At 42.4% G+C, this 17,655-nt stretch overlaps 1 protein-coding gene across 3 annotated transcripts in view; it reads left to right on the plus strand.

The window, feature by feature from the left end:
• Positions 1–336: 336 nt before the first annotated feature.
• The window catches only part of TBC1D19 (TBC1 domain family member 19), a 142,603-nt gene continuing 125,284 nt past the window's right edge, over positions 337–17,655 (plus strand). For 2 of the 3 annotated variants that reach the window (XM_061584409.1, XM_061584408.1), the window contains exons 1-2: positions 337–590; positions 17,389–17,461. In XM_061584409.1, the coding sequence (XP_061440393.1) occupies positions 477–590; positions 17,389–17,461 (187 nt within the window). In that variant the 5' untranslated portion in view covers positions 337–476. The remainder of the gene's footprint in view (positions 591–17,388; positions 17,462–17,655) is intronic. The other variant, XM_061584410.1, reaches the window with a different exon arrangement.

The raw sequence follows: 17,655 nt of genomic DNA on the forward strand, positions 1-17,655 counted from the left end.
TAGTACTGTGGAGACTGGTATGTGTGCATGTCCAGGTAAAGAAACTCCTGTCCACAGAATCATAGAATCATATTCAGCTCGAGCTTACACAGCTTTACTCAAACCTAACCATTTAATAGTTCCTTGTAAATATACTTAGGATTGCAGCCTCGAACCCAGATCTTATACACATTTACATGAAAGCAAATTCAGTGAATTTACTTCCAAGAAAGTGTGAACAGGAGAGTGTCTAAATTCGCGGGCAACAATGACCGTGGAGCAAATGCGGAACGCTTGTGTTTAAGGCGATGGTGTCTACGGAATCCCCAGCAAATGCACCTGTTTCCCCGTCGTTGCCTGGCAACGCCTCGGTGACTCTTCAAGCTTGAGACCGGGTGAGGCGTGAGCGTCGGTAAATTCAGTCCGCCTGCTGCGCAAACCCACCTGCAGGAGCTGAGAGGTCGAGGAGAACTGCCCCTCCCCTCCCGTGCGGGCGGATGATCGAGGGAATCATGCTGGGCCAGGATGGCGGCCTCTCACTGACCATTGCCCAGATCGTGCAGAGGCTGAAGGGCTCCGGGCTTCACTCCCAGCTGGAGCGACAGGCCCAGGTGAGCTTGCTTGGGCTGCGTTTCAGGGCTCCCTTCCGGCTTCACAGATCGTTCTTTCTATGTCAGCATCCTTCGTGCTTTCTCATCGCCCCCTCCCTTCCTTCTCCTTCCCTCCCTGGCGTTTCTTTTCTCCTTCCATACAAAATCCTTTCTCACTGTGTTGTGTCTTTTGTTTCCTCTATTATGCCTCTCTATTCAGTCTTCACTCTCTTTGCACTTCGTATTCGTTAGCATTGATATCACGCATCTGTAAAGTCAGGGTTATCTCCCGTGATAGTCCTGCTCAAAGTAGACCCACTGAAGTTAATGCACGACTAACTTAGGTTCATTAATTTCAGTGAGTATACTTTGAGTAGGACATAGCTGACTATAACCAACTGTGTGCTTCAGATGCATCCTGTACTGGTGAAGACAGACATAAAAAAACAAACGTGGTCTTGGCCAGCACAGTTGTTGAGCACTGTTAGGCAGCTGTGAAGGCCCCAGACCCTTGGAAAGCTGCCTTTGAGGACGCCTGCAGAAAAGCTGGATGGATGGGTGGGTGGATTCCTGTTTCTTGCAGTAACACTTCCCTGCCCAGAGTTGGAAAGAGGTGTCTCAGGTGCTGCTTGTTCACCTGCCAAAGTGGGAAGGCAAAATGGGGGTTTGCAAGGAATAGAAACCTTTGTTTGGTTATATATCCTCCCTTTTCCTTGCCACCTAGAGAAAAAGAGTACTCAGGCAATAATAGAAAGGAATGGGAACAGTTGCGGCAAGGATTGGTAGCCTCTTTTCACTTGTGAGTTCACTCTCTGAGCAGCACAGAAGTGGCTGCTCCCTACTGCCATCACTGTTTGCCTCGCCTCAGTCAATCATCTGCTCTCAGTCTCTGAGCAAGGGTTGGTATTGGGCCCAGCTGCCCAGACCAGACAGGGCCTAAGCAGATGAATGAGCAAGTGACAGTGGCAAGGACCAGGTACTGTTCCTTCTTTGATTGCTCACCTACGTGCCTCTTCTCCTTCTAGGCTAGGGATGGGAAACATATGGCTCTCCAGATTCTATTGGACTCCAGCTCTCATCAGTCCCAGCCAGTATGACCATTGGTCAGGAATTATGGGAGTTGTAGTCCAACAACATCTAAAGGGCCACAGGCGAGTAACAATTGGGAAGGGGCCTTTTGAGAGGGACCATAAGGACCTCGGGAGGTACTTCCTTGGAGCCAAGTCCCAACTTTTAAGATGCCCAAAGAGAGACAGTGCAGGAAGCAGCTATCTTCACTGCTGCTCTTGCTGTACCACTCAGATGGAGACACTGAGTGGAGACAGAGAAAGCTTCTCTGCTACTTTCTCACCTGTTCATTTACTAGCCCCTCTAGGAAGTGTGATGGTTGGCATCAAGCTCAATCCTCAGTTCCTCCAGGTAGCACAGTGGTTATGATTAGGCTCAGCCATAACTTGTGCACCTCCCAGAAGGAGAGAGAGAAGCAAGCAGAAGTGCTGTGCTACCCAGAGAGACAGCTGCAGATGAGCACACAGGAACAACTGCTTCTTGCTCCTTTTTAAAAATGAAAAACATTTCCAGCTGCCTGGTGATCTAAACACCGACCCCCTGCTGCAATGTGACACCCAACAACAACAAAAAATGAAGACAGGATAGGTTCCTGCTTTTTTTCTCCAGGGGTGCTCATAGCAGCTTTCTGGGAGGTATCTAGATCTGGAAGGTAGGGAGTGGGGAGAGTTAACCATCCTACCCTAGAGCTAGTCTACCCTAGAGCTTGACTTCAAAAGAGGAAACTTCACAAAAATGAGGGGATTGGTAAAAAGAAAGCTGAAAAACTAAGTCCAGAGGGTCACATCACTCGAAAATGCTTGGAAGTTGTTTAAAAACACTCTATTAGAAGCTCAACTGGAGTGCATACCACAGATCAGAAAAGGTACCGCCAGGGCCAAGAAGATGCCAGCATGGTTAACGAGCAAAGTCAAGGAAGCTCTTAGAGGCAAAAAGTCTTCCTTCAGAAAATGGAAGTCTTGTCTGAATGAAGAAAATAAAAAAGAACACAAACTCTGGCAAAAGAAATGCAAGAAGACAATAAGGGATGCTAAAAAAGAATCTGAGGAGCACATTGCTAAGAACATAAAAACCAACAACAAAAAATTCTATAAATACATTCAAAGCAGGAGACCATCTAGGGAGGCGATTGGACCCTTGGATGATAAGGGAGTCAAAGGTGTACTAAAGAACGATAAGGAGATTGCAGAGAAGCTCAATGAATTCTTTGCATCTGTCTTCACAGTGGAAGATATAGGGCAGATCCCTGAACCTGAACTAACATTTGCAGGAAGGGATTCTGAGGAACTGAGACAAATAGTGGTAACGAGAGAGGAAGTTCTAAGCTTAATGGACAATATAAAAACTGACAAATCACCAGGCCCGGATGGCATCCACCCGAGAGTTCTCAAAGAACTCAAATGTGAAATTGCTGATCTGCTAACTAAAATATGTAACTTGTCCCTCGGGTCCTCCTCCGTGCCTGAGGACTGGAAAGTGGCAAATGTAATGCCAATCTTCAAAAAGGGATCCAGAGGGGATCCCGGAAATTACAGGCCAGTTAGCTTAACTTCTGTCCCTGGAAAACTGGTAGAAAGTATTATTAAAGCTAGATTAACTAAGCACATAGAAGAACAAGCCTTGCTGAAGCAGAGCCAGCATGGCTTCTGCAAGGGAAAGTCCTGTCTCAGTAACCTATTAGAATTCTTTGAGAGTGTCAACAAGCATATAGATAGAGGTGATCCAGTGGACATAGTGTACTTAGACTTTCAAAAAGCATTTTACAAGGTACCTCACCAAAGACTTCTGAGGAAGCTTAGCAGTCATGAAATAAGAGGAGAGGTCCTCTTGTGGATAAGGAATTGTTTAAGAAGCAGAAAGCAGAGAGTAGGAACAAACGGACAGTTCTCCCAATGGAGGGCTGTAGAAAGTGGAGTCCCTCAAGGATCGGTATTGGGACCTGTACTTTTCAACTTGTTCATTAATGACCTAGAATTAGGAGTGAGCAGTGAAGTGGCCAGGTTTGCTGACGACACTAAATTGTTCAGGGTTGTTAAAACAAAAAGGGATTGCGAAGAACTCCAAAAAGACCTCTCCAAACTGAGTGAATGGGCGGAAAAATGGCAAATGCAATTCAATATAAACAAGTGTAAAATTATGCATATTGGAGCAAAAAATCTTAATTTCACATATACGCTCATGGGGTCTGAACTGGCGGTGACGGACCAGGAGAGAGACCTCGGGGTTGTAGTGGACAGCACGATGAAAATGTCGACCCAGTGTGCGGCAGCTGTGAAAAAGGCAAATTCCATGCTAGCGATAATTAGGAAAGGTATTGAAAATAAAACAGCCGATATCATAATGCCGTTGTATAAACCTATGGTGCGGCTGCATTTGGAATACTGTGTACAGTTCTGGTCGCCTCATCTCAAAAAGGATATTCTAGAGTTGGAAAAGGTTCAGAAGAGGGCAACCAGAATGATCAAGGGGATGGAGCGACTCCCTTACGAGGAAAGGTTGCAGCATTTGGGGCTTTTTAGTTTAGAGAAAAGGCGGGTCAGAGGAGACATGATAGAAGTGTATAAAATTATGCATGGCATTGAGAAAGTGGATAGAGAAAAGTTCTTTTCCCTCTCTCATAATACTAGAACTCGTGGACATTCAAAGAAGCTGAATGTTGAAAGATTCAGGACAGACAAAAGGAAGTACTTCTTTACTCAGCGCATAGTTAAACTATGGAATTTGCTCCCACAAGATGCAGTAATGGCCACCAGCTTGGACGGCTTTAAAAGAAGATTAGACAAATTCATGGAGGACAGGGCTATCAATGGCTACTAGCCGTGATGGCTGTGCTCTGCCACCCTAGTCAGAGGCAGCATGTTTCTGAAAACCAGTTGCCGGAAGCCTCAGGAGGGGAGAGTGTTCTTGCACTCGGGTCCTGCTTGCGGGCTTCCCCCAGGCACCTGGTTGGCCACTGTGAGAACAGGATGCTGGACTAGATGGGCCACTGGCCTGATCCAGCAGGCTCGTCTTATGTTCTTAGTCCTTCAATCAAAGTTGGAGCCCCTTACTGCTGCTTTTAAGTGTGTGTGGGAGGCAAACTGTCAGGGATCTGATGATGAATCTTCCATTTTGCATTTCTTTCATCCTTCAGTATGGCCCTCCATGGCGCAGAGTGGTAAGTGGCGGTAACGCAGCCGAAGCTCTGCTCAGTGCCGGAGTTTGATTCCAACGGAAGGAGGAAGTCGAATCTCCGGTAAAAGGGGTCGAGGTCCACTCAGCCTTCCATCCATCCGTGGTCGGTAAAATGAGTACCCGGCATATGCTGGGGGGTAAGGAAAGCCCGGGGAAGGAACTGGCAATCCCACCCCATATATACGGTCTGCCTAGTAAACGATGCAAGACGTCACCCTAAGAGTCGGAAACGACTCGCACTATAAGTGAGGGGACACCTTTACTTTTTTTTTCATCCTTCAGTCAACCTTGCCTCACATTATGTATCATTATGCCATATTGGAGATAGTGGGCTGAGACTGATAGAGATCTGTCTCACCATTGAGTGAATGACAGAGGTGAGGTTTCAACTAGAAACTTCCTGGTTTACAGTGCAGCTCTGGATTACATTCTTTCCTTTCCTCTTCATCCCTTTGTTATGCCTCTTTCCTCTCTTTTCTAACCTCATGCCTAGTCTCTTTCTATTATCTCATCTCCCTTCATTTCTTTGTCTACAGTGTAGAGCTGTTGACAGCATTTCTCTGACAAACTTAGGGTGCCAGAAGAGGATTTTAGTATGTGTGTATAATCATTGTGCCCCTTTCTTTTTGCAAGGACAGAGCAATTCATTTCCCCTCCCACAATTTATTTGTATCGCCTTTGGGCATTAATTATTTAGGGGCAACATATTTACTATTTCTTTAAGGAGGGAAATGGATTTTGGTTTTCCTGCTAATAAGAATTCTGAAACATCGCACTCTGGTTTGGCACCTTAAATTGTGTTTCTTTTGCTAAAACAATAACAATAATAAAAAGCTCCAGAGCCATCCTCCATCACACAAGAGTAACATTTCTACTTAAGTGAAAGATGAACACAGAAAAATCCTTGGAGGAATTTGCTGTAATTACTGCAACATGGAGGACAAAAATATCAGTGCTGGAATTTGTTTTGGGTAGTTCTATCAACAGCCATGGATGTTCCATTTTCAGAGGAGTCTATGTGTGAACACCAAATTCTGAGTACTAATAAGTGAGGAGGATGGTTGCCTGTAACTTAGAAGCATCTAACTGGTTACTGTTGGAAAAATACAATACTTAACTAGATGGACCTTTGATTGTTCTACCAAAGTTCTTACTGTGCACACTGGTAATAATTCCTGTGGTGCTTTTGATGTGCAAAAAGCCTTGCAAGCAGAGTACTGACCATGTTTACTCAAGGAGAATCACTGGGATTTACTAGAATTACATCTAAGTTCCTATCTTCTTATGTTCATCCCTACAGTAACAGTGCAGTTCTAACACTCCCTTGTCAATAGTTGGAGGGAGTTAGGATATGTGGGTGCTTCTCAACTGGTAGCGAGGAGTGCCATCGGCTTGTGAGGAGGAGGGAGGAGACTCTACTATGTAGGAGCCCCAGCTGCACACAGGTGTGTAGAAAGCTACTAATGGTTGTTCTCCTACCAGTGGTAACAGGCAAAAATCCCCCAGAGTGTTTTGGGGGCAGGGCACTGGAGGCTTGGATCTCCTAGAATTGAAGCCACATGGATCCCCCAAGGGGCTTCATCTTAGAGGCCCTCAGCTGCACCTATCCTGAAGCTAGAGTAGCACCCCCCCCTTCTGTCCTGGCCAACACAAGCTAGCATGCTTGGGATGTGGCAGTAGATTTGCCACTCTTTTCTTCCTCATCCCCATTTAGGATTGCTCTTTAATTCTGAGATGTAAGTGATTATAATCTCCATTGTAAAAAAAACACCGGTGAAATTATACCAAGAAATAGTGACTTGCTCAAAGCCATTGCGGAGTTAATAGCTGCACTTATGTTTATTCATTTATTACATCAGTCTTGCAAATAAACCAGAAAAAGTTACTAGCCTGCAGCATTTTTACTAGGCTGCTGGGAGCTGGCAGAGAAACTACAGTAGTTGCATTCATATGCTGAATATGGAGGAAGGGGCTTCCTCCTCTAGCAGCCCACTTGTTTTCGATGCTGGGTACGTGCTTTCTACCAGCCCTCTCAGTAGCCTAGATAGAATTGTATGAATTCACTGGCATGCAACTTGTGGTTACCTATGGTACCAAGCTACAGTTGTACAAGACTAGGTTACCTTTATATACCACCTTTCTTCTGTGGAACTCAAGGTAGTAACCAAGGTAGGTGGTTTGTCTCCCACTGAGTTACTGACCAGCCCAACCCTGGGTTAGTTTTAAACCCAAGTTTCCAAAGTCCAAGAGCAGTACCGGCACCACCAAGACATGGTTATGGTTCATGTGTGTCTGAGGTGAAGAACAGTTTATTTATTTATTTATAGCCCACCTTTTCTTCAAGGAGCTCAACATGGTGTACAGACATTGTTCTTCTCCTCCCAATTTTATCCTCACAACAACCCTGTGAGGTAGGTTAGACTGAGAGGCAGTGACTGGCCCAAGGTCACCCAGTGAGCTTTGTGGATGAGTGGGCATTTGAACCCTAGTCTCCCAGGTCCTAGTCTGACACTCTAACCACTACACCACACTGGCTCTGAAAGTTTTTGTAGTTGCTTTTTGCAGTTTGGGTAGATAAAAAATAGAATTTGATCAAAAACCTTTGCTAATCTCTCCTGTTCAAAAGAAATGTAAATTGAAATGACTCAGTGTTAAGAACAGTTGTATGATGAAATTCAGGTTGCTGTAGAGCAGTGGTTCTTAAACTTTTCCACTACCAGCACCCCTTGGATTTCCAAAATATGCTCTTGCACCCCCTGAAAAAATAGTGTTCATTTTTATTAATTTAATTTAATTTTAATGTTGTATAGTTAATTTTCTTCTATTTAAATGAATTTTTAAAATCTCTTGAACAACTCGTATCCCTAGAAAAAGTGTCGCGCACCCCAGGTTAAGAACCACTGCTCTAGAGAAAGATATTTAACTCTGGTTCAACATAATGTGATGATTATGATAAGCCACGTTTATTGGACAAGAAACAAGTTCTGTGCCTGTATGCCCACTCCTTGGCCCTCTCTTTCCTTATACCCCTTGTGCCCGGCCTTGGCAAACTTCTGTGGTTTCTTAAACCATGGTTTCCTGTGATGTTCATATTGAGAAACCATGGTTTAAGGGCCCTCCAAGCCCTTAACATTTTTGTTAGCTATATAATGGAATCTAAGAATGGCTATTTTTGTTTGCTTGGTATGTGTTAATAAAATGTTGTCCACAGTGTGGCCATAATGAACTTTGCTGATTTAAAATAAAAATCTTTGTTTAGAAGAAAATATTTGGATTCTCCATATAGATTTTATTGCTTTTATATTGTCTCTAAGCCTTTGGAACTGATTATTTTAGATTAGTGTTATTAGCTAGTTTGGTGCCAAAGGGAGCTTATTTCCACGGCTAATAGCACCTTTGAGGAGGATTTTTGTTTTGTTGGGGCTGCAGCAGGGGAGAAAGTGTTAACTTCTCCTCCACACATTGCGGTCCTGTTCTTCTCTTCCCCCCTATCCATCCTGCAGGTATTTATGTTTAAAGACATATATGCTGCTGTCTTTCATGCAGTAAATGCCATGTCTAGTTTGATTCTCAAGACTTAATAGAAAAGCTATGAAAGTGTGTACCAGTCATTTTGGCCTTAGAGCTCTGGCAGCTGTTTGCTGCTCCTATTGTAAATAGATTTTTACCTAAGCTTATTACAATATTGATGTTTTTTGTATCTGATTGCTTTAGGTTTTAAGTTGTATGCTTTGTTAGCTGCCTAGAGGACTTCAAAGCATAGTGCATGGGATGTACATAAATTAGCATGCACGTGTGATTTAAGGAATACAGAAGGTAGTGAAATATAATCGTGCTACTTGGCAATGCCATGTCACTCTATTCCTGCAATCCCATCATTAGGAATATTTACCATCAGGAATGAGTAAAGGGCATAAAGCAATGCTATAGCACATCCTCACAAAGCTTCAGGCTTCCTAATGTGTATCTTTGGTCCAAGGAGTTGTTGTGAACAAATAATGTTGTAAAACCCTTAAAAGTCAAATTCGTTTAATGTTTGTTCTTGGAAGCTTCAAGCAAAAAAGTAGAATTTATTTTGCTTTGCATTTAGTTTTGTAGTCATACTTGTTTAATCTTTTTGAAGTTGAAAAAATATTGTTATGGGTTTGGGGTTGAGATGGATAATTTCTATGAGTCCCCTTCCAGCCTCTGATTTGGAATCCTGTGCCTGGGGGTGAGAAACTAACTTGGCTGGTCAGATGAGTTTCTTTTGTTAATCTAATAGAGTGGCCAGGTGGGTTAATGGGTCTGTCAGGTGCCCATCAACTGGTGAATGGGCCAGGGAGATCCTTTTGTCATTGAAACTCTTCAGGGGAGCCTCCCCTCCCCCTCCTGGGGCCTAGGAGAGGCTTGTGTAGTTAGTTGTGTCTGAGAAAGGCTGGGAACTGGAGGCAGGCAGAGAGACTAGCTCTCTGCACCATGGCTTTGGGGTCCCTCCTGCAACACTGGTGGAAAAGCTGGATATTGCACTGCTGATGCCTTGAACCCCTCCATCCTAAGCTCAGGTTGGAATGTGTGTAAATAAATAAACCATACAGGCATACCCCGCTTTAACATACGCAATGGGACAGGAGCGTGTATGTAAAGTGAAAATGTACTTAAAGTGAAGCAATTATCTATGCATGTACTGCACTGCAATCGCCACTAGATGGCAGCGGCGTCATGCCATTAAGTGTCCGTAATTGCGAAGCACGCGTACGTTAAGCGGGGTACGGTGGTGTATGGAGCATGTACGTTATAGCGAGGCGACGTTAAGTGAAGCGTCATTAAGCGGGGTATGCCTGTATTTCATAAAGACACCACAGTCTCCGCTGACCTTCTTGCCAGGGAAACCAAACACTGGGCGAGCGCAGGGACCCCTGGAAATCTCACTGCTCGGAGATTGGGGTGGCGCAACAATATATATTGGAAACAGAATCCCTTGTCTCCAGTGTTACCAATGAATCAGAACAACCTAACAAAATTACAAAGGGTGAGATTCAGTGTAGTGTTAGCTGGCATCCTCTCATGCAGTGGGACTTCCCCATCACCCTGCAATCCCCTGCGCACCCTGGAAATGTGCTTAGGGGGGTTAGGAGACCCTTGAGCAAACTTTGAGGGCAGGCAGGAGGTTAGAGCAGGAAGAACAGAAACCAAAGTCCCATTGCACTAGCAGATTTCTTTGTCCAAGAGGGTGGACATCGTTGGATGTCTCCCATAGTAATGGACCTTCATCTGCCAATGGTATCCTTAATGCAGTTTCTGATCCGTTTTATATAAGAGATTTTTCTTTAATTTGAATTAATTTTCCCTTATGTTCAAACTAGGAGATACTGCTCTTATTGAAGAATTAATCTAGTTATGTTACCTGAACCCGATTCTTCCTAAATTTTATGTATTTTCCCTTCGTTTACTTACTAATGTTCCATAAATATTATAAATTATTGATAGTAAACCTTTTGCTGAGATCCCTTCAATTGTGTTTGCTATAGTTCACTACTTTCTTCCTTTTGGTTAGGGCTCTATCTGCTGGTGAATTTAAGTCAGGTTGTCTTTATTTATGTGGGTTTCAACAAATATATATTATTGATTTCCATTTACAGCATTAGCAATTTGCAGTTTCCCCCATTTAATTGGTTTGCTTAAATATTTCTTTGCTATAAAAAGAAAAATAATTTCCTCTGATGAAATCTGATATGTAGAAAATGATGAAATTTACAGTAAAGCTTTATGTGGAAACACATAGCAAATAACATACCTGAAGCATAATAGGTAACTAATACATTGCATTTCTTGAAAGGCTTTCTTTTGACATTCAGTAAACTTGTTGTCTTTATTGGTTGGTTTTACCAGCTGATAGGCAGTAAATGTTTAGAGCACAAAACATGTAATGCTAAATAGAGTACAGCTCTGAATACATTGAACAATTTATGGTGTTTCAAAACAAAAATGTATAGAAGATGGCTATTAGTAACATGTTCCTATGTGGCATACTTTATATATTTGTTTCCTCAAGACATATCATGCAATATTTGAAGTTACTTCAGTTTTGTGATATTCAAAATTCCTACCTATCAACGAGAGAGCTAGTTTTCCCTTAATTTTTAGCTGTTTTCTATTTCACCAACTATTTTGTAAACTTAAAAAGTGCTTCCTTCTGCCACAGCATTGTTTCCACAGCTAGGATACATATTGTAATGGACACATCAAAGCAAATGTCCAGGTCATTTAAAAAGTTTAGAATATCTAGTGTAGCCGTGCAATGGAAATAACAAATTTACTAGTCTACACTCTGTTTTAGTAGCTTGCCTACTTAAAAACCTTTTTTTGGGTAGAAAAGTCTGAATTACAAAGTTAAGAGTAAAACTCCAAGAAGGGAAATGTCCAACATCACATTTTAAAGGAGTTGATTTTTCTCTTATCCACTTTTTTCACTGTCCGACTTTCACATCCATACATAGAAACCGGGAATACCATGGTCTGAATGATCCTGACTTTGGTCAGCTGATATGGGTAAAAAAATATATTAAACATTAATAAACATGATGTATGAAGCAGATCACTGACTCCTGTTGACAACAAAATTATGGTGCGGTTTTTAGGTGAGCATCCATATCTCCCGTTCCCCACCCCCATTTAATGTAGTCATAGTTCAAGCCAAATCTATGGTGATATCACACTTGGAATACTGTGTACAGTTCCGGTCGCCTCACCTCAAAAACCATACTGTAGAGCTGGAAAAAATTCAGAAAAGGGAAACCAAAATGACCAGGGGAATGGAGCAACACCCCTATGAGGAAAGGTTACAACTTTTGAGGCTTTTTACTTTAGAAAAAAGGCAAGTAAGGGGGGCACGTTATCATTATCAATAATAATAATAAAATTTATATCCTGCCCTTCCTCCCACGAGGAGCCCAGGATGGCAAACAAAACACTAAAAACATTCTAAAACATCTTAAAAACACACTTTAAAATATATTAAAACAAAGCATCTTTAAAAACATCTTTTTTTTAAAAAAGCTTAAAAACTTCTTAAAAAGCAGCACTGATGCAGACTGTGATAAGGTCTCTACTTAAAATACTTGTTGAAAGAGGAGGGTCTTCAGTAGGCGCCAAAAAGAACACATGTACTGCACTGAAATCGTCACTAGATGGCAGCGGCGTCATGCCATTAAGTGTCCGTAATTGCGAAGCACGCGTACGTTAAGCAGGGTATGGTGGCGTATGTTTAATATTTAAGGGGAAGGAATTCCAAAGGGTAAGTGCCACAATACTATGTTTTGCAGAGTGCAGTGATTGACTGGGTATGTAAGGGGTAAGACAATCTTTCAGGTATCCTGGTCCCAAGCTGTATAGGGCTTTGTACACCAAAACCAGAACCTTGAACTTGGCCTGGTAGCTAATGCGCAGCCAATGCAATTCTTTCAGCAGTGGGGTGACATGTTGGCAATACCCTGCTCCAGTGAGCAGTCACAAAGCTGCATTTTGCACCAGTTGTAGCTTCTGGATCAACTTCAAGGGCAACCCCATATAGAGCGCATTACAGTAATCTAGCCTGGAAGTTACCAGCACATGGACGACAGTAGTCAGGCTATTCTGGTCCAGAAACGGTGCAGCCGTCTTACCAGCTGAAGCTAGCCACTGCGGCCACCTGAGCCTCTAGTGACAAGGATGGATCCAGGAGCACCCCTAGACTATGAACCTACTCTTTCAAAGGGAGTACGACCTCATCCAAGCAGGCAATTGACCGATTTTTCAAACTTGGGAACCACCAACTCACAGCTCCTCCATCTTGCTAGGATTCAGACTCAGTTTATTGGCCCTCATCCAGCCCACTACTGAGTCCAGGCAGTGGTCCAGGGCTTGCATGGCTCTCCTGATTCAGATGTTACAGAGAAATAGAGCTGGGTATCGTCAGTGTACTGCTGACACCTCACCCCAACTCTCCTGATGATTGCTCCCAAGGGCTTCATATAGATGTTAAACAGCATAGAGGACAAGATAGTACTCTACGGCATCCCACAGCACAACTGTCAGCGGGCCGAGCCACAGACATCAATGCTGTTCTCTGAAAACAACCCGGGAGGTAGGATTGGAACCACTGTAAAATAGCACCCCTGATACCCATCTTAATGAGGTGGTTCAGAAGGATACCATAGTCAATAGTATTAAAAGCTGTTGAGAGATCAAGTAAGAATAACAGGGTCACACTCCCCCTGTCCTCCTGGTAGAGGTCATCCATCAGGGTGACCAAGGCCAATTCAGTCCCATAACCAGGCCTGAACTTAGATTGGAATGGGTCAAGATAATCTGTTTCATCCAAGAGTATAATTGCAAGTACTCAGGAGTAGTCAGATCACCGCATCTTTCAGGGTGGCTAGGACCACTCCTTCCCACAAAGATGTGTTGACCACACCCTGGATCCTCTTGGTCATACATGATAGACGTGTATAAGGACAGAGAAAGAAAGTACTTCACACAGCACATAGTTAAACTATGGAATTCACTCCCAGAAGATGTATGAGGGCCAGCAAATTAATGTTGGCAAGTAAAAAGTTCCTAAGAGTATTTTTCCATGGCAGAGTTACAAGGCCAAGTAGCTCACAAGGCTGGAGTGGACGTGCACTCCTCAAGGACACGTTGCCAGGACAACCAGCTGTCTTATCAGTATATAGCTGGAAACTCAAACTGGCAGGGTGTGGGGGTCGAGGAGTTTGTATAGAGAGAGCTTGTGATATATTGTCAGTAAAGTAACTCTTAAAACTTATTGCTTGTCCGGCTCATTGCTTCAACTGGCATCTAGCCTGTCACTATACTGTTCTGCATCCGGGGCATCTGCTTACGCCAGATACAACATCCAACAAGTGGTAGCAGAGGATGGTTACCTGGTGCTGATGGTTACCTGGTGCTGATGGTTACCTGGTGCTGAGGATTACCTGGTGCTGAGGATTGCAGAAAAGCGGCAGAGAAAAGCCAGAACTGCAGACCAGCGAGTAAAACAGCAGAGAGACGGAGAAACCGAAAGCTGAGCTGAAAGCTGTGAGAGAGCCGTGGGAAAAAAAACAACCTAACTGAAGGACAGAGGTGAGAAGCTCTAATTACAAAGGCGGTGAACTGTGAAAAGTGAAAGTATGTCTATTACGTTATCGGCCGGGATTCCCTTGGAAAGGCTGACAGGGAAAAATTATGGCACTTGGAAACAGAGAATGCAGGCTTCTCTAGTGAAAGAAGACCTGTGGAAAGCTATCGCAGAAGACCCACCCGCTGGGGTGCCTATTCCAGCAGATTGGAGAAGGCTGGATGAGAGGGCAAAGGCGTTAATTGTTCTTGCTATTGATGATTCTCAATTACTGCACGTGCGTGATGCAACAACAGCTAAGGAAACTTGGGAAACTTTAAGAAATATTTATGTGAAAAAGACTGCCAGTTCTAAAATATATCTTGCCAGAAGATTGTATCAGATGCGCTTATCTGGAGATACAACCATGTCAGAGCATTTGTTGGAAATAAACAGACTGTTTACTGAGTTGTCAGAACGTGAAATTGAACATTCTCAAACGCAAAAACTGTATATCACATTAGCTTCACTAGATTCAAGTTATGATAGTCTGGTGAGCTCTTTGGAAGCAATGGACGATGCAAATCTCAATATGGATTATATAGAAGGCAAACTTTTACAAGAATTCCAAAGGAGGCAGGAAATGGCAAAGCAGGAAAAGACTGAGTCTAAACACAACGTGGAAAAACAACAACAAAGCTGCACAAGAGAGACTGTATGGACAAAAGGCATGTTATTTTTGTGGTTCCAAGCAACATCTTCAAAGGAATTGTGAAGCAAGAAGAAGAGAAAGAGGAAGAAAACCATGTGTACAGGTGATCTATGCTAGTAAGAATAAGCAATGTATTAACAATGAGCAGGGAAATAACTGTAAAGATTTATGGGCAATTGACAGTGGGGCAACAAATAGTATAATCAAAGATAAATCTATGTTTCATACATTTTGTGACGTAGAGGATCATGTAATAATGGCTGATGGATCTAAGAAACAGATCAAAAGTAGGGGTACAGTGAAATTAGCAGGTTTTAATACGATTATGACAGATGTGCTGTTTATTCCAGACGTTGAAAGTAACATAATGTCAGTTTCTAAACTTAATGGAATGGGGTTCAATGTGTTGTTTCAAAGGGGCTCATGTCAAGTCATGAAAGGGAACAAAATATTCATGAAAGGGATAGTAAAGAACTCATTGTTCTACCTACACTTGAAACAAACAAATCATGTGCTTATGTGTGCCAATGAGAAACCCCACAATAATTGTGTACATTTATGGCACAGAAAATTGGGACATATAGGATATCAAAATGTGGTGAAAGCAACTGAAAATAGTAAAGATGTGACATTAAGAAATTGTGGTAAATATGTAGCCTGTAACGTGTGTCAGCAAACCAAAGCAATTGTGTCAGCAAGAAACATTGAAGCCAAGTCTAGTACAAATGCACCCACAGTACATGACAGAGAAACAGGGGTAAAAGAATACCTTGGTAAAAGTGACAAGCAAATGTTGAGACGTTCTGGAAGGGCAAATGTGAGTGTGCTGCCTGACAGATTTAGGATTGCCACAGTAAAGGGGATTGAAGCACAAACACACAGGGTAATGGATGCTGACACATTATACTTGGAGTGTGTAAAACCCAAAGAGATAAACTGATGATGTTTGTAAAACCTCTGAAAAATAAAGGAACAAAGAAATGTAGAAGTACACTGAACTGAACATGTAAACTGAAAAAAAAGATGATGTATCATGTGGAAGAAAATGATATAAGTAAATGCAGAAATGAATGTAATAAAAATAATGAAACAGAACTGATGTTAATGTAAACAGGATAATATATCATGCAAGAAATGTAAATGTAATGACAAATGGAAGCAAAAATGTGAACAAATGTAAAAGGTGCTGCTTATGGAAAAATAGGTGGGGGGTGTTGGCAAGTAAAAAGTTCCTAAGAGTATTTTTCCATGGCAGAGTTACAAGGCCAAGTAGCTCACAAGGCTGGAGTGGACGTGCACTCCTCAAGGACACGTTGCCAGGACAACCAGCTGTCTTATCAGTATATAGCTGGAAACTCAAACTGGCAGGGTGTGGGGGTCGAGGAGTTTGTATAGAGAGAGCTTGTGATATATTGTCAGTAAAGTAACTCTTAAAACTTATTGCTTGTCCGGCTCATTGCTTCAACTGGCATCTAGCCTGTCACTATACTGTTCTGCATCCGGGGCATCTGCTTACGCCAGATACAACATCCAACAATTAAATGGTTTTTAAAGAAGATTAGACCAATTCATGCAGGGTAAGGCTATCAGTGCCCACTAATCATGATGGTTATGAAACGAATGCTGATGAAAGTTAAAGAGGAAGGCACGGAAGCAGGACTACAGCTGAACGTCTAGAAGCCTGAAGTAATGACAACAGAAGATTTATGTAACTTAAAGTTGACAATGAGGACGTTGAACTTGTCAAGGATTATCAATACAGTCATTAACCAATATGGAGACAATAGTCAAGAAATCAGAAGAAGGCTAGGACTGGGGAGGGCAGCTATGACAGAACTAGAAGAGGTCATCAAATGCAAAGATATATCACTGAACACTAAAGTCAGGATCATTCAGACCATGGTATTCCCGATCTCTATGTATGGATGTGAAAGTTGGACAGTGAAAAAAGTGGATAAGAGGAAAAATCAACTCATTTGAAATGTTGTGTTGGAGGAGAGCTTTGTGCATACCACAGACTGCGAAAAAGACAAATAATTGGGTGTTAGAACAGATTAAACTAGAACTATCACTAGAAGCTAAAATGATGAAACCGAGATTATCATACTTTGGACACAAAATTAGAAGATATGATTCACTAGAAAAGACCATAATGGTGGGGAAAACAGCAGGGAGTAGAAAAAGAGGAAGGCCAAACAAGAGATGGATTGATTCCATAAAGGACGCCACAGACCTGAAGGTACAAGATCTGAACAGGGTGGTTTATGACAGATGCTGTTGGAGGTCACTGATTCATAGGGTCACCATAAGTCGTAGTTGACTTGGAGGCACATAACAACAAAATGTTCCTTCTCCACTGTTGGAGGCAGTGTGCCTTTGCACACCAGTTGCTGGGAATCAGAGGAGGAGAAAGTTGTGCTCAGGTCCTGCTTGTAGGCTTCCCATAAGGATCTGGGTGGTCATTGGATGTCGGACTAGATGGGTCTTTGGCCTGATCCTGCAGAGCTCTTCTTTTGTCCTTACATTGGCTGGGATCCAAAGAACCATGTTACTAATTCTCCACAGTGGTGGAGGCTTTTTGGCATGCCACTTGTGAAACCAAGATTACTTTAGAAAGCAGTTTGTGATGCAGCACAATAAATTTTGCAGGTTGAACATTTGCTATGCCCTAAGGATATATATAGGATCTTGTTTCCCAAGCTAATAACAGCCTGTTCTATTTAAAATTTGAGTTTCATAATTTGTAAAGAATGTTTATGCTTCTGACATTTTTTTATCTTTTATGTTAGCTCAGTCTACACAATCCAGAGATTAAGTTAGAATCCTTGAAGGAAGATATTAAGGAATTTCTGAAGACATCAGGTTTGTTTTTTTAAAAACAATCCATTACATGTTAAGGTCTTTAGCTTGTTTCACTGCTGAATATTTGGATATCATCCATCTATTTAAAGCTTGCTTTACTCCAGCACTGTAAATAAATTTGCCAATGTTACTAGCATACAGATTTTGATTTACAGCAAGAGAAGTAGTCAGTTGTGACACATTAAATGCCTAAA

The sequence above is a fragment of the Rhineura floridana genome, chromosome 9, assembly GCF_030035675.1.
Source record: "Rhineura floridana isolate rRhiFlo1 chromosome 9, rRhiFlo1.hap2, whole genome shotgun sequence".
Classification (NCBI taxonomy): Eukaryota; Metazoa; Chordata; class Lepidosauria; order Squamata; family Rhineuridae; genus Rhineura; species Rhineura floridana.